This window comes from Glarea lozoyensis, assembly GCF_000409485.1.
Source record: "Glarea lozoyensis ATCC 20868 chromosome Unknown GLAREA17, whole genome shotgun sequence".
In the NCBI taxonomy this organism is placed as follows: domain Eukaryota; kingdom Fungi; phylum Ascomycota; class Leotiomycetes; order Helotiales; family Helotiaceae; genus Glarea; species Glarea lozoyensis.
Genome location: NW_007360991.1, coordinates 1073503 through 1101333, shown reverse-complemented (window position 1 = coordinate 1101333; position 27831 = coordinate 1073503). Strand labels below are relative to the sequence as shown.

At 46.7% G+C, this 27831-nt stretch overlaps 13 protein-coding genes across 13 annotated transcripts; 6 read left to right on the top strand and 7 right to left on the bottom strand.

Moving 5' to 3' along the window:
• Positions 1-95: 95 nt before the first annotated feature.
• GLAREA_12205 (Bacterial luciferase-like protein) lies at positions 96-1910 on the bottom strand (the record flags this gene model as incomplete). The annotated part of the gene is made up of 7 exons (XM_008082987.1): positions 96-741; positions 796-921; positions 972-1268; positions 1327-1438; positions 1491-1512; positions 1565-1753; positions 1800-1910. 7 exons carry the CDS (start codon positions 1908-1910, stop codon positions 96-98), a joined length of 1503 nt encoding a protein of 500 aa, XP_008081178.1.
• A 587-nt stretch (positions 1911-2497) lies between these two features.
• Positions 2498-4183, top strand: GLAREA_12204 (MFS general substrate transporter; the record flags this gene model as incomplete). Its single annotated transcript, XM_008082986.1, has 3 exons — positions 2498-2707; positions 2756-2872; positions 2924-4183. 3 exons carry the CDS (start codon positions 2498-2500, stop codon positions 4181-4183), a joined length of 1587 nt encoding a protein of 528 aa, XP_008081177.1.
• A 428-nt stretch (positions 4184-4611) lies between these two features.
• GLAREA_12203 (MFS general substrate transporter) lies at positions 4612-6183 on the bottom strand (the record flags this gene model as incomplete). Its single annotated transcript, XM_008082985.1, has 3 exons — positions 4612-5491; positions 5548-5974; positions 6021-6183. The coding sequence occupies 3 exons, from the start codon at positions 6181-6183 to the stop codon at positions 4612-4614; spliced, it is 1470 nt and encodes a 489-aa protein (XP_008081176.1).
• A 755-nt stretch (positions 6184-6938) lies between these two features.
• GLAREA_12202 (FAD/NAD(P)-binding protein) lies at positions 6939-8927 on the top strand (the record flags this gene model as incomplete). The annotated part of the gene is made up of 5 exons (XM_008082984.1): positions 6939-7067; positions 7120-7224; positions 7275-7299; positions 7353-8612; positions 8671-8927. 5 exons carry the CDS (start codon positions 6939-6941, stop codon positions 8925-8927), a joined length of 1776 nt encoding a protein of 591 aa, XP_008081175.1.
• A 1014-nt stretch (positions 8928-9941) lies between these two features.
• On the bottom strand, positions 9942-11851 carry GLAREA_12201 (PLP-dependent transferase; the record flags this gene model as incomplete). Its single annotated transcript, XM_008082983.1, has 3 exons — positions 9942-10084; positions 10207-11614; positions 11669-11851. The coding sequence occupies 3 exons, from the start codon at positions 11849-11851 to the stop codon at positions 9942-9944; spliced, it is 1734 nt and encodes a 577-aa protein (XP_008081174.1).
• An 871-nt stretch (positions 11852-12722) lies between these two features.
• On the bottom strand, positions 12723-14027 carry GLAREA_12200 (uncharacterized protein; the record flags this gene model as incomplete). Its single annotated transcript, XM_008082982.1, has 1 exon — positions 12723-14027. The coding sequence occupies one exon, from the start codon at positions 14025-14027 to the stop codon at positions 12723-12725; it is 1305 nt and encodes a 434-aa protein (XP_008081173.1).
• A 592-nt stretch (positions 14028-14619) lies between these two features.
• On the top strand, positions 14620-15727 carry GLAREA_12199 (alpha/beta-Hydrolase; the record flags this gene model as incomplete). Its single annotated transcript, XM_008082981.1, has 2 exons — positions 14620-14776; positions 14874-15727. The coding sequence occupies 2 exons, from the start codon at positions 14620-14622 to the stop codon at positions 15725-15727; spliced, it is 1011 nt and encodes a 336-aa protein (XP_008081172.1).
• Positions 15728-15891: 164 nt separating this feature from the next.
• Positions 15892-17521, bottom strand: GLAREA_12198 (Winged helix DNA-binding protein; the record flags this gene model as incomplete). The annotated part of the gene is made up of 4 exons (XM_008082980.1): positions 15892-16506; positions 16555-17274; positions 17327-17383; positions 17435-17521. The coding sequence occupies 4 exons, from the start codon at positions 17519-17521 to the stop codon at positions 15892-15894; spliced, it is 1479 nt and encodes a 492-aa protein (XP_008081171.1).
• A 999-nt stretch (positions 17522-18520) lies between these two features.
• On the top strand, positions 18521-19660 carry GLAREA_12197 (POZ; the record flags this gene model as incomplete). Its single annotated transcript, XM_008082979.1, has 3 exons — positions 18521-18687; positions 18740-19331; positions 19382-19660. 3 exons carry the CDS (start codon positions 18521-18523, stop codon positions 19658-19660), a joined length of 1038 nt encoding a protein of 345 aa, XP_008081170.1.
• A 689-nt stretch (positions 19661-20349) lies between these two features.
• On the top strand, positions 20350-21813 carry GLAREA_12196 (MFS general substrate transporter; the record flags this gene model as incomplete). Its single annotated transcript, XM_008082978.1, has 1 exon — positions 20350-21813. One exon carries the CDS (start codon positions 20350-20352, stop codon positions 21811-21813), a length of 1464 nt encoding a protein of 487 aa, XP_008081169.1.
• A 593-nt stretch (positions 21814-22406) lies between these two features.
• GLAREA_12195 (Concanavalin A-like lectins/glucanase) lies at positions 22407-23074 on the bottom strand (the record flags this gene model as incomplete). Its single annotated transcript, XM_008082977.1, has 2 exons — positions 22407-22824; positions 22875-23074. 2 exons carry the CDS (start codon positions 23072-23074, stop codon positions 22407-22409), a joined length of 618 nt encoding a protein of 205 aa, XP_008081168.1.
• A 1337-nt stretch (positions 23075-24411) lies between these two features.
• On the bottom strand, positions 24412-25577 carry GLAREA_12194 (POZ; the record flags this gene model as incomplete). Its single annotated transcript, XM_008082976.1, has 4 exons — positions 24412-24835; positions 24896-25175; positions 25254-25456; positions 25537-25577. The coding sequence occupies 4 exons, from the start codon at positions 25575-25577 to the stop codon at positions 24412-24414; spliced, it is 948 nt and encodes a 315-aa protein (XP_008081167.1).
• Positions 25578-27451: 1874 nt separating this feature from the next.
• On the top strand, positions 27452-27700 carry GLAREA_12193 (uncharacterized protein; the record flags this gene model as incomplete). The annotated part of the gene is made up of 1 exon (XM_008082975.1): positions 27452-27700. One exon carries the CDS (start codon positions 27452-27454, stop codon positions 27698-27700), a length of 249 nt encoding a protein of 82 aa, XP_008081166.1.
• Between the last annotated feature and the right edge of the window lie 131 nt (positions 27701-27831).

The following is a 27831-nucleotide window of genomic DNA, read 5'->3' as shown; positions in this document are numbered from 1 at the left end:
CGATTGAAATCACTATCGTTTGGACGAGATTTTGCCAATTCACAAGTCAATATAGAATCATACTCTACTGGCCTTGATTGATTTGTTCGTCTAGTTCAAGATTTGGAATCAGCAGCTACCACCTTTTCAGCTTCACCATCGACGGTCTCTGAAACATAAGGTGGCTCCTCCTTATACACATCGTACTTATACGAGCTTCCTACATGATCGTCCCTCAGTTTTGATTGGCCCTTGCCATATATCTTTTCTCGAGCTGAAAGACCTTCTTCAGGTGCCTCGGGATAGAGACCGCGTCTTCGAAGTTCTGGCACGAGGAGATCAACGACATCTTCGAATGTGCCTGGAGTCGTCACGTATCCCAAATTAAAACCATCCACATCAGCTTCTTTGACCCACCTCTCAAGCTCATCCGCGATTGTCTGTGGTGATCCGACAGAAACTGGCCCGAGTCCACCGATAGACGCCCTCTCAGCAATAACCTCTGGAGTCCATTTTGGCACCTCTTTACTTGTGGTTGTGAAAACGCTAAGCGAAGAGGTGACTTTGTGAACCTCGAGGGAATCTTCTTTGGTGATCTCCTTTCCGAGTGGGAGTTTTGAGAGATCGATACCTGTCCATCCACTGACGAGGACAAGGCCCCCAATAGTTGAGGCATATTTCTTGACCTCTTCTAGCTTCTCTTGTGCCTCCTCATCTGTTCGCCCGATTATTGGTGTGAAGGTGCAGAAGAATTTGATTGAACTATAAACATGGTCAGGCACGAGTACTGTATCATTCGTATTATGTACTACTCACGCTGGATCACGACCTTCTTCTTTTGCTAGTCGTCGAATGTTGGCGATTTTTGGAGCCAAGACTGAAGGCGAGTGCCCGGTAACGAAGATCGCTTCTGCGTGTTTTGATGCGAAAGCAGATCCGGCGCTGTCGTCGATGTCAGCATGCTCCCGGTTGCACTAAGTCAAGTAACTTACGGTGAAGTTCCAGCTTGAAAGAGGAATGGAGTTCTCTGCGGAGACGGATCTACAATGTGTCTCGTATCGAGATCGAAGTATTTCCCGTGGTGTTTTATCGTCCTAACCAAGTCTGGGTCGACGTATGCATCATTTTCCACGTCTTTTATTATCGCATTCGGACTCCATGATCCTTCCCATAACTTGTACAATACTCTCAAGTATTCGTCGGCCTGTTTGTACCGTTCATCATGTTCAATTGGGTTATCAAGTCCTATCGCCTTGAAAGCGCTCTTTTTCCAAGATGTCACGATGTTCCTAAGTCAAGTCAGCCTTCGCATATTTCTTTTCAAAGTGCTCAGCGGAGACTCCATACCATCCTATCCGGCCACCAGTGAGATGGTCCAGAGTTGAAAAACGTTTGGCAAGCAGAAAAGGTGGTTCGAAAGTTGTGCTAGCGGTAATGCCAAATGCAAGGGTTTTTGTCACTATCCAGGATATTAGCCTCATCCTCTCCTTCTCTGTCTGCCTGTGTCATACCAGCTGCCATTGCACTTATTGGCTGTCAAGATATCAGCTATATACAATGTTCACCAAACAATTTGGAAACTCACAATTGTGGGATCCGTGACTGGCCATTGTGCCGCTCTTCGAATACAATTATCGAGGCTTCCCTCATAAGTATCATAGCCTCCGTAGGTATCAGCCAAGAAAAGAGCGTTTATTCCTCCTCTTTCAAGAATTTGCGCTAAGTCGATCCAATATTTCAATTCTCTTTTATTGGCAGATCGATCTTTGGGATTCTGCTCCAAGATCAGTTGTGAACTCGAGTAGTGGAAATGATATTACCTTCCATTGACCTGGGCTAAGATGGCCCACGGTCGACATATCAAAAGCATTGAGTAGTATCTGTTTTTTCGGGGTGCCATTCTCTGGCTGCTTCGAAGATTGTTCTGTCATAGTATGTTGTATGTTTTGAACAATGGTACTAGCAATAATGTTGGTGGCAAAACAATTTATTTTGACTGCAAGACTAGAATTGAAGCGATCTCAGATCATCCTACCACTTTTGTCCAAAGATAACATTCATCTATCAATTCTTGCCCGATCAAATTTGGCCGCTAGCTTGCACGACAATATGCTTCCTATGGCAACATCTCCAACAATTGTCACTACCCACTTCTTCAACACCATTAAAAGTGTCCCTACTTACTCATGTTCTTATCTTGATACCCCAAATCATGAATCTGTTCCAACCGCAAATGCGGGGTGGGGTGCTTGGGAATTGAGGGTGCATATTGCGTGCTTCTAGCATTTATCACCCATCATGCAAGGTACATTGCAACATACCGAATTCGGGCCCAAGATCATAAAAGTGGGATATCGATAAACATCATCCTAGAAACATCTTCATTCTGACGCTAGGGAAGAAAAGGCGATAGAATATTTTTGAAAATGATTTGCTTCGCTTTAAAGGTACAGTGCTGCACTGGGGCGGCCTCTATTCCTCATACTTCTTTGCGAATTCATCATATCAAATTGAAATCATGAGTTCTGCTTCTGAAGATGGAGACAAAATCTCATCCAAGGCGGAAGCTTTACCAGCAACTGAAAGCATCGATGGACTGAAAAGCGATGCATACGAGGACCGCAAAGCTTTTCTTTCCTCATTTAGCCCAGAAGAGGACAAAGCTATCCGACGAAAGGTGGATATGAGGTTTCTTTGGCTTATCGGCTTGATGTACATTATCAAAAATGTGAGTTGATGATGTTTCGCGGTTTTGACAAATGCTAACGATAATAAGATTGACTATACCAATGCTGCGGCAGTCAAAGTACTTCAAGTCGGCAAGCCAACGAATATTCTTCGACAGCTTAAAATGACAAGTGATCAGTACAACTGGGTTCAGTCAATATACTTTGTGAGTTGCCTCATTTAGTTTGGGGAAACCACACTAATACAGCTGTCGCAGATTAGTTATATTGTTTTTGAAGTTCCTAGCAATTTGATGCTCAAGAAAGCCACCCCTCGCAACTGGCAATTCCGTATCATGCTATCGTGGGGCATCGTCCTCGCTTGCCATGCGGCTGTAAAGAACAAAGAGGGCTTATACACCGCTCGCTTCTTCTTAGGCATGATGGAAGCTGGAATGTTTCCTGGTCTTGCAGCTCAATTGTGCAGTTGGTATCGCAGCGACGAAATGGGCAAGCCAATCATGTGGATGTTTGGATTTCAGAACTGCTCAGGGATAATTGGCTCTGTGGTAGCATACGGTATCTCGTATATGGATGGGCTAGGTGGCATGAGCGCATGGCAATGGGTTTACCTTCTCGAGGGTATTTTTACCATTTTGTTTTCTGGAGTCGTGTTTTTCGTACTCCCAGATTATCCTAAGTCGCCACGATCAAGAAAGTGGCTCACGCCACGCGAACAAGAGTACCTTGAAGTTCGACTCTCAGAAAACGCCCCACGCACTGCCGATTCAGCTTTTAGTAAGACCGAGATCATGGCTTCTCTCCGAAACCCGCGAACGTATGCGTTCATGTTGGCGCAAATATTAACGAATCTAGGCGGATATGGTCTCAGCTGGCAATTGCCAACCGTCACGACAAGTCTCGGTTTCGCAGGTCTTCCACGAAACCAACTTCTCAACATCCCACCAGCCGCAGCTTCTGTTTTGGCCATCATTTTCTGCGGATGGTTCCTCAGTCGCGCTTATCTCACTCGACCTGCCGTCATAATGATCATCTGCACCGGCGCACTCACTTTCTTCCTCGTCCTCGCCTGCACAAGAGATAAATACGCCGTCTACATATCCGTGGTCTTCGGAACCATGTTCTACTCTGTCTACTTCATCCCCTTCTGGGCGTGGCGCTCCTCGACCCTCGAAGGCACGACCGGAACAGCATTCACCCTCGCATTCCAGTCGTGCGTCGGTCAAGTTGGCGGTGTTATCGGTCCTCAGCTTTTCCAGTCCAAGTACGCGCATAATGGTTATAAAGTCCCTTTTGCGATCTGTGCTACGGCAATTGGACTTGGTGGGGTGGCGAGTGCGTGGACTTGGTGGTTGACTAGGAATGTGGAGTGGGATGTGAGGAGGATTAGGAGACTTAGAATTAAGGCTGAGAGGGAAGGGGAGGTATTTTCGAATGATGATGTGAAAGTTTTTGAGGAGAGGAGGTTTTATGGGAGGGGGTTGAAGAAGGATGGGGAGGCGGCGGCTGAGGTCTGAGATGGTGAGGCTACTTAAGCGAGTCTGATCTCTGTGAACTGGAGACACTTTTATTCAAGAGAGTTTCCTTCCGCCAGAACTACCTTGATTTCCGTGCCAACTATCTTGTCTCTAGACGTACGGTGGTGCTACAAGATCACAAGTTTGAATCGTAGTAGATGAGTTTGTCAGTATCGCTTCAAGCGCCTGTGGTAGAATCTTATTTTCAAGCATTTTTATTGAGCCCGTGGTCTTCTTTTGTTTTCTCTATCGTTAAGGTAGAATGTTTTCAGCTGGTTCAATTTTTCTAGGCAACAAACTACGCTTTCATCAGCTATCAATCATTATACAAGTGATACACATCCATCAATTCCTTTCTCGCTATACAGACTTCCCACTCTCTACTAAACTACATCATTCACGCTGTAAAACCCAACTCACACAGAACTTCAAGCTTGTGTCTGTGGTAAAACTGTAATCTGCTCTGCCGCCTTCGCCGAACTCTGCTCACTCACCACCTCCTCAACACTTTCCGAATCATTCGCATGTTCTCGATTCAACTTCTTCGCCAGCGGTCCAATAACCGCATAAGTAAAAACAACCAACACAACCGAGCACACCGCACAGAACGTCCAGCCTTTCAAGAATCGCGGCCCCTCTTTCGTCGGAAACGCGAGTATCCCTGTCCAAGCCGTCGTACTTTGCGCCACCAAATTCATGAACACAATAATGAACGAGCGCTCAGCGGTGTTATGTCTGAGAATATCATTCGCCCAACCATACAGAACGCTACTCATGGCAACTTGAGTATACGCCGAATTAAACGCGAACCATTTCGCAGCCTCTGGGACTTTCCAAGTTGCTAGTATAACCATGGCCGTGAAATTCCAGGCGTGTGCGAATGCAATTGCTCCACTTGGACCCCAGAGAAGATCTGAACTGAAATTCACGAAGAGCACGTAGAATATTCCGAGTGCAGGGGCAGTGGTACCGAGTTGGTTGACCTTGGGTGTAGAAAAGCGTTTAAGACTCTTAAGCCAGAGCAGATAGCCGCCGTAGGACGTGGAACCGGAGTTCCAAAATAGGATTGCCCAGAAGGTGAGGATGTAGATCTTCCAATCTGTGGCGATTCGCTTGATGAGCTTGAAACGGGACTCTTTCACTACTTCGGTAGTGTCTGCTTTGACGTCTTTGAGACGGGATACGGCAAGTTCAAGTTCGGTGTCGCTAAGGAAGAGTTTGTTTGGTCGCGCGGGTGTACCAGGCCAGATGAAGACGCCTGCTATGGCTACGGGAACGGTCATTAGGGCGTTGATTATGAACATCCATCTGAGATATGAAGATTAGTAGGTGGCTTTCATAAAACTTTGCATTGGGGAGCTTACCTCCATCCCGCTAGTCCGTTCACACCGTCAAGATTCGCAGAAGCAGCACTTTGTATCAACCCAGCAGTAAGCGTTCCCAGCATCTGCCCAACATAGAACACACCGCCACGTCGTCCAAGCTCATCACCGCGATACCACGCCCCGAGAACATAGTGAACTCCAGGGAAAAATGCAGCTTCGAATAAACCAACAAAGAATCGGTATGCCATCAACTCGCTATAACTTTGCGTTCGATACTGCAAGAGCGTGAAGATGCCCCATCCTGTCTCTAAAGCTGGAATAGTCCAATTCATAGGAAACATCGGGAACAGAAACGTGAACGGTATTTGTCCGATGACAGCTCCGGTCACATACATCGAGTTTAATTCAACCAGCTGATTTCCATTGAAGCCGAGATCTTCTCTTAAACCGGAGACGTAGGCATTATCTAAAGTCGTTAGAACTATTTTTCAAGACATCTTTTTTGGACTTACTAAGATTTGACTGATCTATATACTTGATCCAGTATGCTATCACGGCGTATGGAATGATGAGCAGATCGAGTTTCACGATCAGTCGTTTTTCTTCCGGGCTATCGTCTGCCGAGTACCAGTGGTACCAGGCTCTTCCTTTGCGTTTTTCGTGAATGTTGGACATTGTTTCGAGATTTTAGGTGAGGTGACACGAAAACATGGTGACAGAAGATGATGGCACAACTGTATTATATTCCTACATCCAGGGAAGTCTTAGATTACGTTGCTACCAACACAACCCATGTTGAAAGTCCCAAGGCAAGTCGCAATATTAGATGCGTATTGCAAACACATTCTCAGCGTGGCTACCGATGTCGGTAATCAGGAAGAGAAACCGCGGATTTAGATGCCTTCTCAAGGTCTGAATTGCACGAATCATTGCTAGGGTACCTGCAAGCATTTCAGATAAAGTCCCCTTGTCATGCAAAAGCCACTTCTAGGCTGCCGATACCCGATACCAAGTCCACGGGTTGTATTAACGTCCTTTTCTGGATCATTGCAGATGCAAACCAACCCCGTTAAGACGTGACCGGAACAAAAGTACTAGCTTTGTACCAAGATATCCCTGGTGGGAGCAGCAGTAGCAAATCCATATAAGCACAAAGCGGCTTTACATCCGATAGTGGGATACTTGGACGGCCAACAGTGCGTATAAAAAAGTCAGTACGGATGTCTTGATCGGCCAAACGATGTTCTTCAGGGGGGTCCAGAAATCACACAATTTAGGCGAGGTTTGACGTTTTTGCTGCAATGCTCCACAATTCGTGACTTGTAGCTTGTTGGTGTAATCCTCGTCATAAGAATGTGTTTATATTGTACTTTTCGTATAGAAAGTCTTCTTGGTATGAATTTATTGAAAAGTTATTGATTGAGGAAATCATGGCTGAATTACAGGCGAAAGAAAGATTAAAGAGTATTTCTGGCCATTTGGCGAATACGACGCGGGAGTCAGTGAGGCCGAAGTTTGAGTTGGAGGATCATATGGTTGACTATGTGAGGCCGTTGAGAGTAAGTAATATCCGACATAGTTGAGGCTGAGAGTGTTGTTGACGATGAATAGGTTGGTGTTGTAGGTGCGGGAATATCGGGGATAAGCGCAGGCGTCCTTTTACCTGCGAAAGTTCCTGGAATCGACTTGACGATATATGAAAAGAATAGTGATGTAGTAAGTAAAAATGCTATGTGTTGTAGATCTTTTGAGGCTAAATGTGTCAGGGTGGAACGTGGGTAGAAAATATCTGTAAGTGAGATAAATACTCTCATAGGTAGAGACATCCTCGCTTACCATCTCAGATCCAGGAGTACGATGCGACGTACCAGCAAACGTCTATCAAAGCACATTTGCACCAAACACCCAATGGACAGAAGCATTCGCACAAGGTCACGAAATCAGAAAATACTGGCAAGACCTCGCCAAAAAGCACAACGTCTATCAATACGTCAAATTCAGCAACCAAATCCAACACGCCGAATGGCTACCAACAGAGTCAAAATGGGCCGTCACCATCCAAGACCTCAAAAATCAAGAGACAAGAGTCGAGAAATTTGATATCTTCATCACAGCAATAGGACGTTTCAACGCGTGGAAACTCCCAGACTATCCAGGAATTGAAGATTACAAAGGCCATCTCCGGCACTCCTCAAACTGGGACCCCAGTTTCGATCCCACCAGCAAAACAGTCGCAGTGATCGGCAACGGCGCATCCGGAATCCAAGTTGTGCCCGAGTTGCAAAAGGTTGTCAAACATCTCGACCACTACGCACGTTCACGAACCTGGATCGCCGGATCACTAGGCGGTTTGGATCGCAAAGCCGAGCCCATGTATTTCAGCGAGGAGCAATTGAAAGAGTTTGAGAACCCCGAGAAATATCTGGAGTTTCGGAAAGAACTGGAGAATACGTATTGGAAACGCTTTGGGGCGGTGATGAAAGGGTCAAAGGAGAATCTAGCTGCGAAAGAGGAGTTTAGGGAATTAATGCGAAGACGACTGGTTGATAAACCAGAGTTGCTTGATTTGATAGTCCCAGATTTCTCACCGCACTGCCGCCGCCTCACACCCGGCCCAGGCTATCTCGAAGCATTATCCCAACCAAACGTCTCTTTCATCCAGGACAAAATCGCACGTATCACGCCCACAGGCATTGAAACCGTCTCCGGCGTTCATCGTGAGGTTGACGCCATAATCTGCTCCACAGGCGCAAACACCGATTACGCACTCCCCTTCCCCGTGATCTCACACGGGACAAACTTGGCCTCAGCATGGAAACCTGACGGCGAATTCGGATTCCCATATACGTATCTGGGCATCGCGACGCCTGGTTTCCCAAATCTGTTTTACATCCATGGCCCGAATGCGGCGGGGGCGAGTGGCACACTGCCGCATAGTGTGGAGAATCAGGTGGTTTATATTGCGAAGTTACTTAGGAAATTAAGCAATCAAGGGATCAAAACTGTTGTGCCGAAAAAGGAGGCGGCGGATGATTTTGTGGAGTATTGTGATAGTTTCTTTCCTACGACTGTTTTGAGTGAGGAGTGTAGTTCGTGGTCTAATGGTGGGTACCATTTCTGCTCATAATCGCTTTTATTTTGGTACTGATAGAATTGTGCTAGGTGGTATACCAGGCGGTAAAATCCACGGCCACTGGCCCGGATCCTCAGCACACTCAACATTTGTCCGGCGCTCACCTCGCTGGGAAGATTTCGACTATGAGCTTCTGGATAACAACAAAAGTAAAAATAGATTCGCTTATTGGGGTAATGGATGGACTAGTAAAGAGTTAGATCCGGAGAGCGATTTGACGCCTTATTTGAAACATCCTGAGAAAGTGGATTTGAGGGATTGGCATGAAAGTTGGTGGGATTTGTAGATTTTCTTTGTATATCATGTAGATTTGATTAGATTTAGGAAAACGAGTAGATTCTTTAATGTGTTTGGCATTTTAAACAATGGCTAAATAAGCCAATAATGTGGATATGTTGTTCAGGGGGGCAGGTCACGTGTCTTACGGAGCAGTGAAGATACCTACCTGGCTCGCGGAGGACAAGATAAGTGGTAGCCGAACTAGAATAGTTCTTTGACTAAGTTAACGAAATATTATAATTTAGTAGATCGACTTAGAACATTATAACAATTAGTTAACTATTCTAAGTAAATAAGACTTTTTAAGCCCCATTCGAAGTAGACTTGTTATTTAGTCTAAGATTTACGAGTAGGTGACTGCCACATACCTTTTCCTCCGGGAGCCTGGGTAGTAGGTACTCTCCGTATATTTAAGCCCCAAGGCATTCCCCAGATTACATTCAGCGCATCTTCGAGTCTTGGGCATGAAAAGTTAAGAATTGATTTAGGACATCTCAGATTAATAACATTGAAAGTGCCCAAACGATCTGCTATTAGTTATATTCGTGTCACTTACCAAATACAAATCGCATGGCAACAAACCCTTAAATTTCTTAACGGTACTGTTTCTTCCACAGTATCAATCTCAAAAAAAATAAGAAATTAGTGCTCTAAGAAGAGAATTTTGTATAGGGGGAAACGAAAACGGCGTAGCGAAAAAGATCCATTAATTATTGCCTGTACATGTCAAAATCTTTACAGCTTTAGTGAAGTAGTTACTAGTGGGAGACGCAACTATAAGAAATGTCTGGGGACGTTGAGTATTTGTTTATCACCTCTCGACACATGAGCCGTTTAAATTGATTAATTACTACACCCTCGTCAATCGAGAAGTCAGAATATATATTCTCAAAGATCTGATCGCAAGGTAACACCGCGCAAATCGGATCCAAAAGCCAGATCTAATAAATATATGCATGATTTCCAGACGTTTAAATTCGCCTTAACACACTTTTCACGCCATCAAAAACTCAGACCGAATCTATAGCGACACCAACCCACCCTCCAACGCCTTCTCAACATCCCCCTCCGTCTTCCCGTCCTGATCAGTAACAGCTTTCAACGCATTCTCAAAATCCCCAATCAACGCATCCACATCCTCGAGTCCCGGCGCAATTCTCATTGCTACAACTTATTAGCCCCCTTTCAACCCAAACTCAACTCCAAAGATCCCATTTCCAAAAAAAAAAATAATATATATATATATATTGAAAATAAACGCAATGAAAGTAAAAGTCGTAACTCACAAGCCTCACTCAACCCCCTCCCCCCCGCCCACCCCAAGTCCTTGCCATACAACGCCTTCACATACGTAATCACAATCGTGCGATGCGCGCCGAGATGCGGTCCCATATGCATATTCAAATTATCATAAAACACCCTCAGCATATCCACATTCTTAAACACGATACTAAATAAATACCCATAACCCGCTGCGAATTCCTCTGTCGTGGGGCGTTTGACGAGATCGTAGTTTGCTTTGAATTCCGGGTTTGTGGTAGGATGTTGGACGGTTTTGATAGGGGAGGAGGGAGATTGGGCGTGGGTTTGGAAGTAGGAGACTAGGGATTGGGTATTGGTGTTTAGGGTGTGGGAGCGTACGAGGTAGTCACGCGAGTTTGAAGCGAGAACGCTGGCGTCGAGGGGGGAGTAGTCGAGTGTATAGTTCGCCGTGTAGAGAGTTTTTAATTCCTGGTATCGCGAACCAAGGGGATTAAGCACGGCTGAACCGCCCATAACGTCTGCGTAACCACTGAAGCTTTTCGTTAGACTCGTGACGAGGATATCGACGCCATTAGAGCCTAGGAGGTCGATGTTAGCGAAACTGCCGACCGTGTCATCGATTATGAGGAGCGCGTTGTATGTATTCGCTATCTCACGCAGACGAGGAAGCGAAGGTACGGTTAGGGATGGATTAGTCGGGAATTCAGCCCAGATAGCCTGGACGTGTCTCCCTGCTTCTTTCTCGGATTCCAGGAACTGTGTTAGGGATGTGAGGTCGTCGGCGGTGCCGAAAGGGTAGAGTTTATAACCTGGACCGAAATCAGAGAAGACGCGGAGGGTGGCGTAGAATGCGAAGCCGAAGAGGGCGGATTTTTGGGGCGGAGTGTGCGTGGAGAGGATGTATTTGTGGGTTTTGTAGATGGCGGTCATGCCGGTTTGGTAGAGGTAGATATCGTCTTTTGTGACTTTGACACTTCTTTCTCCGCCCACGGGCGAGCGTTCGAGGAGGGTGGCGATACGTTCTTTGATCTCTAGATGAGCTGGGCTTTCTGGGATTTCTCTCGCTGGGGAGTCAATTGGAATCTCCCGAAGAGAATCAACATGAGGCAGACTTTCTTCCGCAACACGGGTCGTGATTCCAGTTCCTGCGTTTGCCCAGAAATGCATCAATCTCGGCATTTTGGCCATCGAAAAAATCACAGCGTACAACCTCTGACCCGTCTTCTCGACTTCAAGTACTCGAAGTGAGAGCTCTTCTCGAGGCATTGGTTGAGTCTCAGGTCCCTCGGCTATGGCAGGGAGATTCTCATCATCTACCCTCGGTCCCTTGACAGCGAAATCTATGCATTCCGCCGCTGATACCAGTGAAGTGAAGATGAATGTCGTGTTTCCCTCTGGAACCTGAAGGAACTTCAACACTTCTACCGAAAGCTACGTTTCAATTAGCCAACTTCATCAAGTCTTGGCTAGGATGAGGAAGTCTACCGCTTTAACATCAACATGTCCGGGCATCATCCGAGGATAAAAGCTTTTCAGTTGAGCGATAATACTCCTGTCCTTGTTCACCATACGCAGCACGTTCGTCCATTTTGGGAGGTGGAAAGTAATCGCATGTTTTTGTCCTGGAGGCAGTGCCTCGCCGAGCTGCGTCGTGATAGTTGCCGACATGGTAACGTTCTATGCGTATTAATTCTTGCTTCAATTTTTTTTTGGTTAAAAGAACGTGCTGAGAAAGAAGAAGTCAGGTTAAGCTTTATGTATATTCCTTTTGATTGTGTCTTCTGAGACATTAAATAAGTAGATGGCTTTCAATGGTGGGGTAGAAGGTTTCAGCTCCTACGCAACACCGGCCCTCACGTCAGCTCCCCCACTGAAGAATATGTACGTACATCAACTCGACATCGATAATTCCGGTATTTGTACGAGGACTCAATAACTCTATCTTGTATAAACTATGCGAGCCTCGCAACAATTCCCTACCTATCGCTTGTGCCACCGATATGCTGGCTCGCGTGGCGTCTCCTGCATATCGTTCCTACCACCCATCGAATCAGAAGCAAGTAAAAGAGACAGCCAATGCGGCGAGACTTCAAAAGTGACATACAAAGACGTCAAAACCCTTGAGAGCAAAGTACTCGAATAGTGTCCGGATAATCGTTTTGAGTTTATTTTCCGTATCATGTTTTCAGGTTGATGTGTGATAGGGCTATTATCGACAATGTCGGCCGCTTAAGCATATGGATGCTCGGACGTAAAACCGATGTCCTGGCCAATCTGTCAAATCAAGAGTTAAGTGACAAGAATGAGACCAAAAAATGATTTACCCTCGTCCATATTTCTTTGCCCAAGGATCTTACACCGACAATTGCCAATTGCAACCACAACCAATCAAAATAAATCCAAAACTTTTGATACACCCTAATCCGAATCAAGAAAATAACCTTCAACAACAAGATAAGCAAATACAGCCAAAAACAACACCGCTTTTTCCTTACAAAGTCGAGTAAAAGCACCTCCCTTCACTCGCTCAAACGTATAATCAGCGCTGCAACTCCTCTGCAGGACTCCACGTCCGCCACGCCTCCATACCCCCGAAAGCCCTTTGAATCTTCATTACACCCTCCTTATAATCACTCATCGACATGCCCGCTCTCCTAACACTTTTAATACATATCTTCGGCGGAATCCCATCCTGTAAAGTCGTGTCTCTGGAATTACTACCAGCTCGAGATTTACTCGGCCAAACCCTATCAACCCAGTCCTGCAGATTTTCAGCTGCGGTTTTAGCGATTCCTGTGGTTCCAATGGGCGTGAATTGGTAGTGAAGAGCTGGGTCTTTGAATGTGAGGGCGTGTTTTCCGTAATACCAGCGATCTTCTAGAAAGCCCTCGCAATCATCGGGGACGATGTATATCTGCTTGATAGGGCGGGATCGTAACGTATATAAATTATTTCTCAAAGCTTCTTGGTTGGAATGGATCCATTGTTTCCTATCAAGGGCCAGATAATGGATCTTTGAAATTTCGAGAAAGCGTGACGGGGAGACGAGGAATTCATGCAGGAAATGAGGAGAGAAATCGGGGCCCAGGTAGATGATGTCGCGTGTGTAGTCGAGATAGATCCTTTGAGGTGCATATGGCATGACGAGATCCGTAGGCGTCCGACTACGAGTGAAATGATCTCGCGGACAACACCCACGACGCCAGATGCGTGGATATGTTCCGGAGACTTGGTATTCGGGATCTGCGTGCTTGTTTGCGGGATGATAGCGCCATGGGATGTAGGTTTTAGAACTGTGGTAGTTTTTCCATTGGGATATTCCAATTTCCTCCAGTTGGTAGATGCGGAGACCTTCAGCGCGGGATTCGCGACATGCATGGAGGATTGAAGGGACGGAATGTGGTCCTGCGCTGATTTTTAGGGGGGAGAGGGATTGGGTGGATTTCCAGGTTCGGAGCTCAATTACTCGGGGTGATGGGGTGGAGAATGCCCAGATTCTGACGCGTAGTTCGATGGGGAGTTTGAGGAAGTTGGGGAAGGAGGTGGTGGATGTGAGAGGGTTCAGGTAAGTCCTGGGTATCGGGTCTGGATTTCTGCGGTTGATGAGTGAGGAGTGAGTTGGTGTCCATCCTAGTCTGGCGTGGAGATCTGGAACTGGCGGAGGCCGCACATTTTGGGAAAGTGAAGAAGTGTTTGGTAATCCTCGAGGTGGAGGAAGAGGCCGGATTAATCCTGGATTTGAATTGGCAGTAGAATCAGTATTGGCGTTTCCTGGAGTGTTTCTTGGTGCTCTACCAGACTGTCTTGCTGCTGTACAAGAAGCACAAACACATAGCGTGGACATGGACGGCTTTATCATAGGATATATAGACTACATCATATCAGTTCTGCAAATGGTGATCAACATGTTACATACTTACCAATTTAGAGATCATCATCCAACCTCCTCAAACCAAATCAACCTTCTCCTCCACCCAACTCCCATTCGAGATCGACACTCCCTCATATACAACCATCCATAGATCCTCTTCCATCCTTCAATGACGAGTTCTCATCCGCTACAGCGCTTCTCACAGCCGCCTCACTCCAATCGCGCCGGGCAAGGCGATTCACATCGTCTCGCGGTTCGCAAAGCAACAATTTCCAATGAGGCGATCAGAACCATCTCACGGGTTGCAAACATCGAACCTCCAACAAGGCGATCAAGCAACACACCATTTCATCGCTCATGGTTCGCAATCCAACAATAACCCCAATCCTCCTCTCCTTATATCCAATACCAAATTCCCCTCCTCAAACGCCTCACTACAAACAAGGCGAAACATATCCACGATGTAGACCTTCTCACGACTGTAGTTCCAAGGCGAACCAGCACCCCACAAGCGAACCCCCACCCCTTACTCCGCAGCATCCCGCCATCCACTCAGCATAACGCAATGCGCAGCCTCACCCCGATATCACGACGCCTTCTCTCTTGTTCTCGCGTACAACGTCAAGATACAGCCTTGTTCCGTATTACCGCGCGGAGTATACCCTCAGCAGCGATCATGACGGAAGCCTCACCGCGGAAACTGAAGATTCTGATGTTACATGGTATTTCCCTTCCTATCCCACTTCCCCTCCAGTCTCTATGCCCTCAACTCACCTTCCCCACTTCCCAGAGCCCGTTACTGACGAGATTGATACCCAGGCTTCACACAATCAGGCCCCCTCTTCCGCGCCAAAACCCGCGCCCTGGAAAAACTCCTTATAAAAGCTTTTCCCCCCTCAAAACCCTCCACTTCCCCCTCAACCAAACCCTCCACCCCTCCAAACCCATATCCCGGCGGCGTCACCCTCATCTACCCTACGGGTCCAATCCGTCTCCAACCCGCCGACATCCCCGGATTCTCAGTATCAGATGCCAGCGGCGACGCGCGGGAGGCGTGGGCATGGTGGGTAAAGTCCAACTTCTCAGCTGCGAGCCATCCGGGTGTTGAGGAGAAGGACGTGGAATATAGCGGACTGGCGGAGGGATTAGGTGTGATACGTGATTGTATAAAGGACAATGGGGGCGTAGACGGTGTAATAGGTTTCTCCCAAGGCGGATGCGCCTCGTTATTCGTAGCATCCCTCCTCAACCCTGGACGAGCTGCGGCGTTTCGAGCGCAGAACAAATCCGGTTCAGATGCGCTCAAGTTTTTAGAAGGCTGGGAAGACCTCCAGCGTTTTCAAGAGGAGAAGGTCGGCGGTCTCAAGTTCGCCGTATCTTACAGCGGATTCTACGCGCCCAGCAGTCTCTACTCCGCATTTTATTCTCCGCCGATCAGCACGCCGAGTCTGCATTTCGTGGGGAGTCTGGATAGTGTGGTGGAGGAGAGTCGGGTGTTGGGGTTGGTGGAGCGGTGCGAGGAGGGGACGAGGAGGGTGGTGTATCATCCTGGGGGACATTTCGTGCCGATTGGGAAGGAGATGGCGGGGGTGTTGGTGGGGTTTGTGAGGGAGTGTGTGATGCCGAAGGTGGTGGAGGAAGAGGGGGTCGAGGGGATGGATGTGCCGTTCTGATGGGTGGTTAGATTGCCGTGTTAATGTTATATACATAGAGGTTTGCATAGCGAGGAGTCACGGTAGATAGAATGGGTGGTTATTACAGGCGCTGGCATGTTTTGGATACCTAGAGTCTAGACTAGTGTACAGAGGTATCATAGAAGATCTAATAGAACAATTCATTAATGGGCCTTTGCAGTCTTGGAGCCCTTGGATGGCTTTGTAGGTTGGATTCTGGCCATCATCTCTTCCTTGGTGATCAAATGATCAATTCTCTCCAAGAATCCCAATAAGCTCTTCATATTACCGCTCCATTCGTTGAGAACATCATCTGCATCTCTTGGCTTGGCGAAATTTACAATCCTCGCAGGTCGATCAATCTTGGCATAGACTGTCTTTGCTGTGACAAGCTCACTGATATACTTTTCAGTCTCATCCTCAGTCAAGTCGAGAAGCTGGGTAAGTCGTGGCATCTGAATGCGAGTGTAGTATTTGGCAACAACTCGGACATTGTGCTCGATAACGCGCTTACGCAGATCCTCCCATCTTTTGTTGGCCTTCTTATCCGCAGATTGTCCTGGAGAAACATCGAAAACGTCGGTGCTGCAAAGATGTGGACCAAAGATTTTCGAAACCTCTGGCCATCGCATGAGTTCGTGAACGGTAAAGAGCTTGAGAAGTTGTGCGTCTAGATCCACCTGGCTATTTCGGGAGTCTTTGTGAATTCGGTGGAGGAGATCGGATTGTTCGTTGTCGTATGGGGCGAGAATGACATAGTAGATGATGCGTTGCAGAACCTGTCAAAGTTAGTTGAGCCGGCAGAAGGTAGAGAATGTCAAACTTACAGATTGAAGCTTCTGCGGATCTTCCTCAACTGCCTCAGTATCAAGCACCTGTCTGTAATGTTTGCATGCATCCAAATACTTGTCATCGTGCTTCGCAAGGGTGATTTGCTGCTCGTAATACCGCAATTTCAAATCTGTGACATCGTCTTCAACTGGCTCTGGAATATCTTCGCCCTTTGCCCGCTTCTTCTCGCGATCCTTTTTCTCCTTCTCGAGCTGTTCTACGGTCTTCTTGGGCTTTCTTGAGAGGTATTTCGTGCTGATTTTCCGGCTCAGAATACCAGCTTGTGTCCAATCATCGTTCTCTATGCATAGCGCGACTTGTGCCAGGATGAATTCCGTCTTTTCTCTTCGCTCCATGGATCCGAAAGTCTCGACTTGAAGTTCGCATAGAATGTCTGCAGCCGCCTTTGTATCGCCTTGCTCTTTCTTGATATCCGACAGGATTCTGGTGACACGAGCCCGCTCTACTTCGACGAATATCTTACCCTCTGTGACCGTCCGCAGCGTCTCAATGACCGACAGCTTCGTTTCCATATCCGGCGCTGAGTCGAGGAAGCTCATGACCACCTGCACCATTTTCGTCGTAGCTTGTTTAAGTTGTCCATGTTTCTTGGACAGTAGCAGGACCTGTTCATTTAGCAAACTCCAGTCGCCTGAGTCCTTGCTAATGGTGACTATTCCGACAAGAATCCGTGATGTTGATGCTAGATCTGACGCCTTTCCAAACATTAGCAAGCCACCGGCGCATGGGCTATTCAATGAGCCATACCTGTCTTGTTTGCTTCTCCAAAGCCGTCAATTTCTCAATAGCCGCTTGCACATTGCTCTGAATTTAGATTAGCCAACCATCCTGGGACACTTTAAAAAACGGCAGTACCTTCGCCAGCTCCTCCGCCTCGGGCAATTGCTTGTCGACCTCCTTGCTAAAGTCCTTGTCCGGCTTCAAGATCTTTCCGTCTGACATGTTGATAGCGCAGTTGATAGGCTAGCAGCAGAACTGTATCTTGGAATTCGAAATGAGGGTTGGTGTCGTGAGGTTGATGGTTGGGATGCGCGAGGTTGAGCTGTCTTGGACATGGCTAGGTTGCAGGTCGACGCGGCGAGAACGAAGCTCAAGTTGCGCGGTTGGTGAATCCGCGTCGCCGTAGACGTCGAACTGACATGATGTCCCACAACTTTTGAGAGTTCAGTTCGTACGGCTTTTTTTTTGTTGAGTTGAGGAATTGGGGAGTTATCTGTTTCTTCAGACAAGTACGATCCATGGTTTTAAGATTGTTATCTTGGATTGACGTATAAACTGACCAGAGTGGTTTTGGTGCTAACCTGATAGAGCCGCCACCTGATGCATACCTAAGTACCTAGGTATCTGGGTGTGTGTTTCGCTCATTCCTTCAGAATTCCCAGAACCACCTATCGACCTAGAACTAGAAGCGATTAGAATCAACACCAATCTCGTCAGCTTACACGGTAGTTATCTTGGATCAACAGCACATCATTAGCATATCATTTAAGAAATGGATGACCCTTCATACAAAGAGAGATTCACCTCGAGGAGTCATGCCAGATTCTGTAAAGACCAGATTCTTCATCTACCAACAGCTCTATATGCTTCATGAAAGGGAAACTATTCTCATCACTCATTGCGAGATCTTCTTCACCTTTGCTTCACTCTCACCTTCAGATGATGTTGCTCCAACTCTCTTGCCTTCTTCTACCGGCAAGTGCAATTGATCACTACCTTCGCTTACGGGAGTATATGTCTCGATCTCTCATCCAACCTTCTTCTCTTTTAGCACTCCACACTCACAGATCTATTACTTGAACAGATCCAATCTGTTTTCTTTGGTTTGGTATTATTTTCCTGTCTGGTTCAAACCTCACAGCTGGTTCTCCCTTACGACTTCGATACCAATCAATTTCCATACAATTGAAGAGTAGATCTGACTCGGGATCAACTCCAATTATGTCCAACTACGCCACGCGTTCTTCCCAGCAGCCGTTGAATGGGCCACTTAGCAACGACTTGATGGCGGCATTTTCTCCAAAGAGAAAGCCGCCAGTCAAACTGGTCATTTCATCAAAAGATCGACCAAAATCGGACAATACAAAGGCGTTCAGGCAATCCTTTTGGTGAGTATTTTTCACCCAAATTTTGTACTCATTGACTGACCATGAAACGCAGCGGCGAGAACTCCATCGCGACAATAAATGTCATTGAGGCCGAGAAGACCACGCCCTTCAAGGCTCACAAATCGTTTCTGATATCCCACTCAGAGTATTTTGCAGCCGCTTTCCGGGGAAATTATGAAGAGGCAAAGACTTCGGTCATCAACCTCGAAGACGTATCTGCTACAACGATTGATATTTTCATTGGCTGGATTTACCGACAAACCATCTTGACTCCTCAAGGAGAAGTTCCAGAATTCTTTGAACTAGTCGATCTGTGGCTCTTCTCCGACCGGGCTTTAGTTCCACGTCTTCAAAACGAAGTTTTGTTAGCTATGAACAACAGACCAGGTCAGCTCATCGATGACCAGCAGATTTCCTTTCAAAAGATCTACCATAATACAATGCCTGGCAGCCCTTTCCGACAATACATCGTAGCTATTGTTTCGAGGTCCCAACTGCTTGGTTCAAAAGATCTGGAAGACCCTAAAGCATACCCGAGGGAAATGCTCATAGATCTGATTAATTGTGTAGCTCGCAGTAAGCGGGACAAGTCTGGGAAATTTATCAAACTGGAGCTCGATCCATTTTTAGTCGATGAATCCGTTGTAAGAGCAATTTTTCTCGTTTGTGCGTTCATGAACTCATACACTTTCAGGCTGTTCCAAGATCCCGGAGAGCGATGACTCCTGCGCCCAGTCAAATAATCGATCTCGATACCCCGCCCCAAACTCCTATCAAGTCCATCGAGCCCGAAACATCCCATAAACCAGGAATCACTGCAGCAGATGGCAAGCGTATGGAGCAGAAGAAGCTTGATCGTGAAGAGATGGCAACACACACCCCCATGCCCGCTCCTTACAATGGCATGGCCCAACTTGCTGGCGCAGCTAATACAAGCACTACCCCTACGGGCTTCCTTGGAGTAACGAACTGATCACTGCAACTATTTTTCTTTCATCGATTCTGAGGAATGAGTAGCCCTGTACAATTTCTCATCCTGTTTGACACGTCTGTGGTTTGGGTGACATGAGGGGAAATATGTTGATTAAAGGTAATGACTGGTCATTCTAAATGAGCTTTACCAGTTTTGACTGTATTGTTATGAATGTTAGGGAATGAATAACTAGGACGTCTTGAGCATAGCAGGCCTGTGCTGATCTTGTTACATGTTTTTCTTTCGGATACGAATGTACAATAATCGTTTGCAACACCTTTAGGCGCCATCTTAAGAGATATTTGCTCCAACAACTGAATTTATTACAGAATCTTTGATTGAGGCTCTTCGCCACATCTCGCTCACCAAGTAACAAAATTCAAAACTTGAAACATAAGAATGGGGTATACATCCATATATGCCAAGACACAACTAAAATAGCGGAAGTCCGCCACCCAAAAGGCAAACTCAAAGCATTTCGGATCTCCGATTGGTCAAGTCAAACATCGAATTCTAATCTTGAGGCAAAACGTTTCTCGCAATTGCGCATTTCGAGTATTATTCCCGTCATGTGCCGAATTCCCGACTACAACCAACATATCTAACCACCATTCCCAACTCCATCATACTATCGCTATTCCCATTCTCACACATCCATATATCCAACACCATCTCACCCCAATGCCACCATGCCCGACCCCGAAAAACCCCCCTCTTCCCCCGCCACCTCAGAACCCTACACCATCTACACGCCCCCCCAAAAAGCCCTCATCATCACCCTCGTAGCAATCGCCGCAACCTTTTCGGGCTTCGCAGGCAACATCTACTTCCCGGCCATCCCCAGCATCGTCTCTGATCTCAATGTCTCCGCCGAACTGGTCAACCTAACCGTAACATCCTACATGATATTCCAAGGTCTCGCGCCTTCGATCTGGGGAGCCGTCGCGGACGTACATGGCCGTCGCGTGACTTACATCTGCACGTTCGTTGTGTTTATAGGGGCCTGTATCGGGTTGGCGGAGACGCGGTATTATTACCAGCTTATTATATTAAGGTGTCTGCAGAGTTGTGGTAGCGCGAGTACGATTGCGATTGGCAGTGGTGTGGTGGGGGATATCACGACACGTGAGGAGCGCGGGGGGTTCATGGGGATTTATCAGAGTGCATTACTCTCGCCTGTGGCTATTGGGCCGATTATCGGGGGGATATTGGCGCAGACTTTGGGATGGCATAGTATTTTTTGGTTTTTGACGATATACGCTGGAGTGTTTCTAGTCGTCATGATTGTGATACTGCCGGAGACGTTGAGGAGTATGGTGGGTAATGGATCGAAACCTGCGAGAGGACTTTCGATGTCTTTGCTTTCTTATATACAGCTTAAACGACATCCACTACCGACCCCGAATCGGCTGGAACGTACGACTAGCACGGCTTCGATATCGAAGAAATTGTCTGTTGATGTTCTAGGCCCTATCAAGATTATTTGCAGCATTGAGGTCACGCTTATTATCATCTTCATGTCCATCTACTATACGGTCTGGCAAATGATAATCGCCAGTCTCTCGACACTATTCAAACGTACCTACGGTCTTAGCGAACTCCAAATCGGGCTTACATTTCTGGGAAACGGAATTGGTTGTATCATCGGCACGCTTACGACGGGGAAATTTCTGGACTTTGATTATAGACGCTTCAAAGACAAGTTTACTGGTGAAGCGGAAGACTTTCCTTTGGAGACTGCGAGATTGAGGACGATTTGGCTTTGGGCACCGCTGCAAATCGCTTCGGTACTGGTGTTTGGATGGACACTTCAGTACAACGTCCATCTCGCCGTACCTATCATCTGTACATTCGTGCTCGGCTGGTCTGCAACCTCGATCATCAGCATCGTGTCGACTTTGATGGTGGATATATATCCGACCAAAAGCGCTTCTGCTACTGCAGCGTTGAATCTGGTGAGGTGTTTGATGGGTGCAGGAGGAACGGCTGCGGTGTTACCTATTGCGAATGGGATTGGAGTTGGTTGGACGTTTACGATGTTGGCTGCAATTTCAATTGCGAGTTTGGGACTGGTGGTGGTGCAAATCACGATGGGTGGGAAGTGGAGGAAGAGACGTGCTGAGAAAGTGTTGCAGGTGGATGGATCGTCGTGAGATATGAAGCGAGATAACCTTGAGTTTATTTCGAACAATGGTCGGTTCTGCCGTTTGAAATGAATCCGCGTGGAATTTCTTCCACAACTGGCTTGAAGATCTTGAACGTCATATAATCTTCAACCAAAACAGCAAATTTTGTCACAGGGAACTCCGAAATGGCGGCGCTTCAGAACCGAGTTCATGTTTGCATTGCTCGCAGAATGTTCGCAGATCTGCTCCTCGCGATGTGTCAAAGATCAGAATCTCGGCTCAAGCGAGGAATGAAAAGATTTGAAAATCTAACAGGCTTTCGCTTGCATTTCACCAACAAAAGAAGCTCTTGTTACAGCTTGGCATGGCTAGAACGCGTGTTGCAAAGAAGCTATATCCTCATAGACGATGGACCATCCATGAAAAAGGTCCGGCAGGGAGTGGCCAACTCTCGCGTGATTGAATACACAGTCTTTCCACGAACTGTTCATATTCGACACACCAACATCCATACAGCAAAATATGTAAATCAAATTTACAACTACAATACACACACCGAATACTCAAAGCACACCCAAACCAAGATCCACACCTCACCACCACACCAACCCCCACCCACCTCACCCCGGATTCGCCCCAACATTCACACTAGCAGTCCCATTACTATCCTGCCCCTCCACCGCCACAATCATATAATTATGACTTCCCAACTTCAACCCGGCCTCCTTCCACGCCTTAAAATGATTCCCCGTCGTCACCGTCCCGCCGGCCTTCTTCACATTTCTAATACTCCAGAACTGCGGAAACGTCGCCGTGCCCTGGATACTCGGCTTATTCTTCCTGATCTTCGTCCAGATCTCATACTCCCCGCCGTCAGACGTCAAGTTGCCTTTGAAGACGGCTTCCGGGTTGTCCGACGGAACGTGCGTGCCGTAGGACTCGACGATGTAGTATTCGACGAGCGGGTTCGTGGTCCAGCCGTAGATAGTTAGGTAGGCGTTTCCGTTTGGGGTGAAGGTGGAGGTGTAGTTTATCGTTCTGATATATCGTCAGCTTTTGAGACTGGGTTGGATAGATAGGAATTTCACCTCGAACCACCCGTGCTCCACCCCTTCCCGCCCACGAAATTCCCCTTATTGCCCGACCAACTAACATCGTATTTCCCGCCCGCGCCATTCGTGTATTTCGCTTTCGCCACGCCGTCGGTCCACCACGACGAGAAATAACTCTGCGCCGATGCCCCTAGCACCGCGCTCAAAATCAGAAATACAGAAGTTGAGGAAACCATTTTTCGAAGCTCTGATAGCACAAGCACTCTCACCTACCGGCATTGCATTTATATGTACGCTCCCATGCAAGCTTTTCCACGGGTCTTGTATGCGTTGTGGGGAAATCTGGGGAAAGTGGTGGCAGCTGACGAGAGTGGTAGTTTAGGCGAGGATGCCGAGGCGTGCGGATGAGAGGTATATGTGGGGTATTGGATGGGAATTTTTTGGCTGCCTGTGGTTAATATATGGGAATTCGATCATGAAATGCTTTATTTTGCTTGGAAGTCTTGGAAGTTTTGGGTGGTGGTTCGGCATTTGACATTGGTGTTGTTTGGGGGCGTGCAGGTGTATTATTGGTTGATGGAGCATTTTGGGATACCGCGTCAGTGAAGATGTTCTTATAAGGTCGCGGGCTAGCAACGACGATGGACAGTATAAAGCAAAGGTCCCTCGCTTTAGAAAATCTATCAGCTACAGGATCGGGGTAGAAGATGAAAAAGACGACCTCACAATGCGATGGTTGATGCACACGTTGCGAAACTTCAGACCTCATCTCAGACTCCAACATAATGATCGTTCTTCAGCTCCAACATACCTCTGACCCCAGATCCCGCATCTACCACTGTAACTACCTTCCAAACCATTTTCGCATCTTCCAGTGCCTTATGCAGTACGTGAGATAGGATAATTAACAGCCCCTGTACATAGATTTGATAGGCTTCACACGTACCCCTAAGAAGTTCACTTCCCAAACCATTCACACTGTTCAAGACACAAATCTCGCTCGGTGAAAATGTACCTTGCATCACTGACAAGGTGTCCGGCTATGAAATATCTACGCGTTTCATGAACTTTCTCCCTGCGATATACTTCAGTGCTTAATTCTATTTCCGTGTACGCCTATTTTCCACAAGAACGGCCTTTAGTTTCCTTGCCAGATTGACAGATTACCTTTTGGCCGAGTTTTGACTTGCCTCCCTAAACAATGTCGTAGTGTCTATCCTATTACCTGCCGCTTCCACGATCATTTTTCATGATTTATGCTTCGGTCCTGGAATTTCGAATACGTAGGAGATGTAGTGGAGATTTCAGTTCTTGAAATTTGAGCTATCTAAAGCGACCTATGGTACATATCAACCCCACACAGCGACGGTTGCGTGAAAGCAAACGAGATCCCAGCAATTCTTTTCGTCTACCACTCAGAGCCTTGAACATCACAATTCCATCCGAAACATCATTCGATAGCAAAATGTAAGATCCCACCATCATCTCTTCAGCAAAGCCAGCAATATCTAGCATAAATAAAAACGAATCATCCTCACGTAGTCGTTGAATGGCGAATATGGAGAAACCAAACTCAGTGGTGGGATGACATATCAACGTCACTGTCGCTCTCACCGTCAGGTCCGTTTCCAAAATGAGCAGACATGACTCGGATGATTGGATCAATAATGGAATTGTTCATCTCAGACTTCCGATGACCACATCCGGCAGATGCAACTGGGCAATCCTTGTGTCCTGGGTGTGCTTCGGTTGGTTTGGCATGAACGTGAAACAAACAAGGGCAGACTTTTGCACGATTGAAGACTGAAAACCCCTCCAGATTCTTATTCGGATGGAACTTTGCCTCATAGTGGCGGCCCATGAGGTTGAAGTTGCCGCTCATCCACTTCATCATCATTTCGAAATAGTCAGGAACTGTGATGCACATCAGCATGAGTCGTTGACGGTGCTGAGAGCAATTATCGATTAGCGTTAGGACATCCGATGCGACACACATCCTATTTGAAACACGTCGTCAGTTGAGTTCATGAGATAACTCTAGAATTATATGAACTCACTCGCGAAGCTTGGAGCCTTTATTGCTCTTCGCAATAATGTGATCATTCATAAACGCGCTCAAGCCAGCGCCACTTTCATACACCGAATCTTGAAGAGCGTCGGCGATCGTGTTCATCAGATCGGAAATATCATGGTCCTCCGCAAACTTATAAAAGCAGGCGAGTTCGCTAACACCACGTTCATATTCGATCTGCAGGTCCTTTTCGTAACGTTCAGGGTTTATGTTGATGGGATAATTGACCTTGAATGTAGCTTTGGAAGGTGCTTTGTCGACCGTACCTGCGCGTGGCAATTTGTTAGAACGCAATAACACAGGTTGGCAGACTGTGGGTGGGGAAGAAGAAGACAGTGACGAACCATTGTATAGATATTTTCGAAATTGACGGAAGACATGAGCGCAGACGTTGCCAATAACGACAGGCTTTCCACTAGCTAATGAAGAACGCATATCACCGTTGAATTTAGTGGTGCATCTCTCCAAGATGGCTTTGTGGATGTGAAAGATCTCTTTAGCATCGGCGGTACCGACTCTAAACTTGATGATGACTTTTCCTGGGTTTCTGTGAAGCGTCCGCATCAGTTTCGGTGTAAGTGTCAGTGTCAATGACGAACAATTCGATGGGGATAAGGATAAACTTACTCGGCCAAGCTGTGCTTTTTAACGGAGTCGCAAGTCGCCATATTGAGGAATTGATTAATGGACTTGTGCGGAGGTTTCTGAAGCAACTCGACGCGTGTTCGAGGATGTCGTATCTTGATTGGAACTGGCTTGATGGCGGATTGTTGTTTGAGGAGGTAGTTGTTGTCGAGAAATCAAGTCAAGATTTCTGAAGGACGAAAGAGAAGAAGTTCGAAAAGTGGAAAAGAGCGCGAAGAACGCGAAGAACGCGAACAAAAAGAGGAGATGGAAAAGAGGAGAGAGGGGAAAGGAAATGGAGGGGAAGATAGACGCGATAGATCTTCCAGGACACGCTATCACTTGAACAATCGTTGTGGTTGTTGAGGAAGGAACCCTGGTGTATTGCATGACTGACGGTACACTCTCCAGGCGTGTTAGGACATGCATCGACTTCATAACACTCCTCTCCAAACAGAAGTATTTACCCTTTACAATAGAGGCAATACCGTAAATTCACTCGAACGTGGCTAAGTAAACATAGCTTTTTTCTTCGAAGATCGTTTATGTTACAGTGAGAAGGTGCCGTCATACTTGCAACACACTTGGAGAAAACCTCGCGACGACAAGTTTGTCTCGCTCTGAGCAACATGGTAGTCGAGACAAAATATTCTATAAATTCAGCTGACACAGTGACGTATATTTAGTCGATAGTGTTGACATAATATCATTCTTTGCGTCAGTCATTCGATAAGTAAATGACACGTTGTTAAGCCACATTCTAACTTAGTCGACCTATACATTCTGAAGATTAGTGAACAGGTGACTTACACTTATCTTATTCTCCTCGATACTGGGAGAACAAATAAAATGGCTGTAAATCAGTTGGGCTGGATCAAGATTGTCAATTCGAAGATTCCATGATTCTCTTTAAGGATGAGGAGTACTAGATGTGTTCGTTCTCGTCTCGGATGAACATAAGAGGAGTACATAGGTACTACTGCTTGCAATTGCGAGCATTTTCATGTGGAATAGTCTTATTCCAAGCACAATTGTTGTCGAGTTTATATAATGCTGACAGATCGTTCACAATGCCTTGCTGAATCTACCAGATTAGCTTTGATACTGGCCTTGAATTATTTCCTAATAAGCTTGGGGCGGATACATGAATATGCTACCTTGAGGCTTAGTGACGTAGTCTCAAATTCTGCAAATGCAAGATTCGAGTAATGTATGTAGGTTGATGTGGATTGGGAAGCCAAATAACTTCGCGAGATTTCAAAGGGTGGATTTCGACGGGGTTGATGGGGTTGCTTGTAATTCCAATTTGGTACCGTCAACGGCGTCAACAACATACATTGATGACCGTATAAATCATCGGTGTAGATGCTCAATTCTGGGACTCTTGAGTTTTGTTTGTCCAACGAAATTGTAGTCAAGTCATGTTCGCCCCGATATAGTTTAGAGGTGAGGTTGAATATGGGGTCAACTTATCGAAATTGAGGTGTGTACCTAACGAGATCTCCATCAGCACAACACCCACTCAACCTCCTGATGTCTCGAATTTCAGAGCTCCAACACGATTGCTCTCGAATCGCTCCTGCCATCTTCAAGAAAGATCCTTGCTACGGCTTCATTACAAGTTCCTCGCGATACCGAGGCAATGCGCCTGCTTCTTTTCGAAATGCCCTCGAGGGCTTCCAGATCACTATGTATTTGACCATTCGAGCCCCAAAACCGAAGATTGGGAACACACGCATTCGATCCAGAATGTAGATGGCACCAAGATCAACTCATTCATCAAAGCTGCAGCAACACTCGAGGCAGCCAAGAGATATTCGCCGCCTGATATATACCACAGTTTGCGAAGGGTAGAGCTGATGGATGATTTGGGCAATGTTCTGTGGGTAACGCACTGGAAGCGGCTGGTGGACAATATATGACCCAACAGCACATTACGAATGCGAGATACTCGGCTCTCAAAGTCATCGGCGGAAAGCGTGTCCCTCGTTCGAATCATCTAGATACCACTCGTCCAAAGAAGAAACCAAGACCGGATGAGCAGGTGTCAGAGCTACCGAAGATTGTTGGTATTGATGCAAGCACTGTTTGGCCGGATACAATAGGGAAGACACATGAAGATGCGAAAGCACACGGCAAGATAATCAAGAATGATATTCAGGCCTAGGTCAATTCCATTTCAATCGGTGGTCGATCGGCTGTCCCAACAAATGTCGTGCTACCTCTTCTCAACTCCGTGGCACCCTACATGGACAAGATATGCGAGGCTGAAGAGGGGAAATCTTTGTTGAATACGAT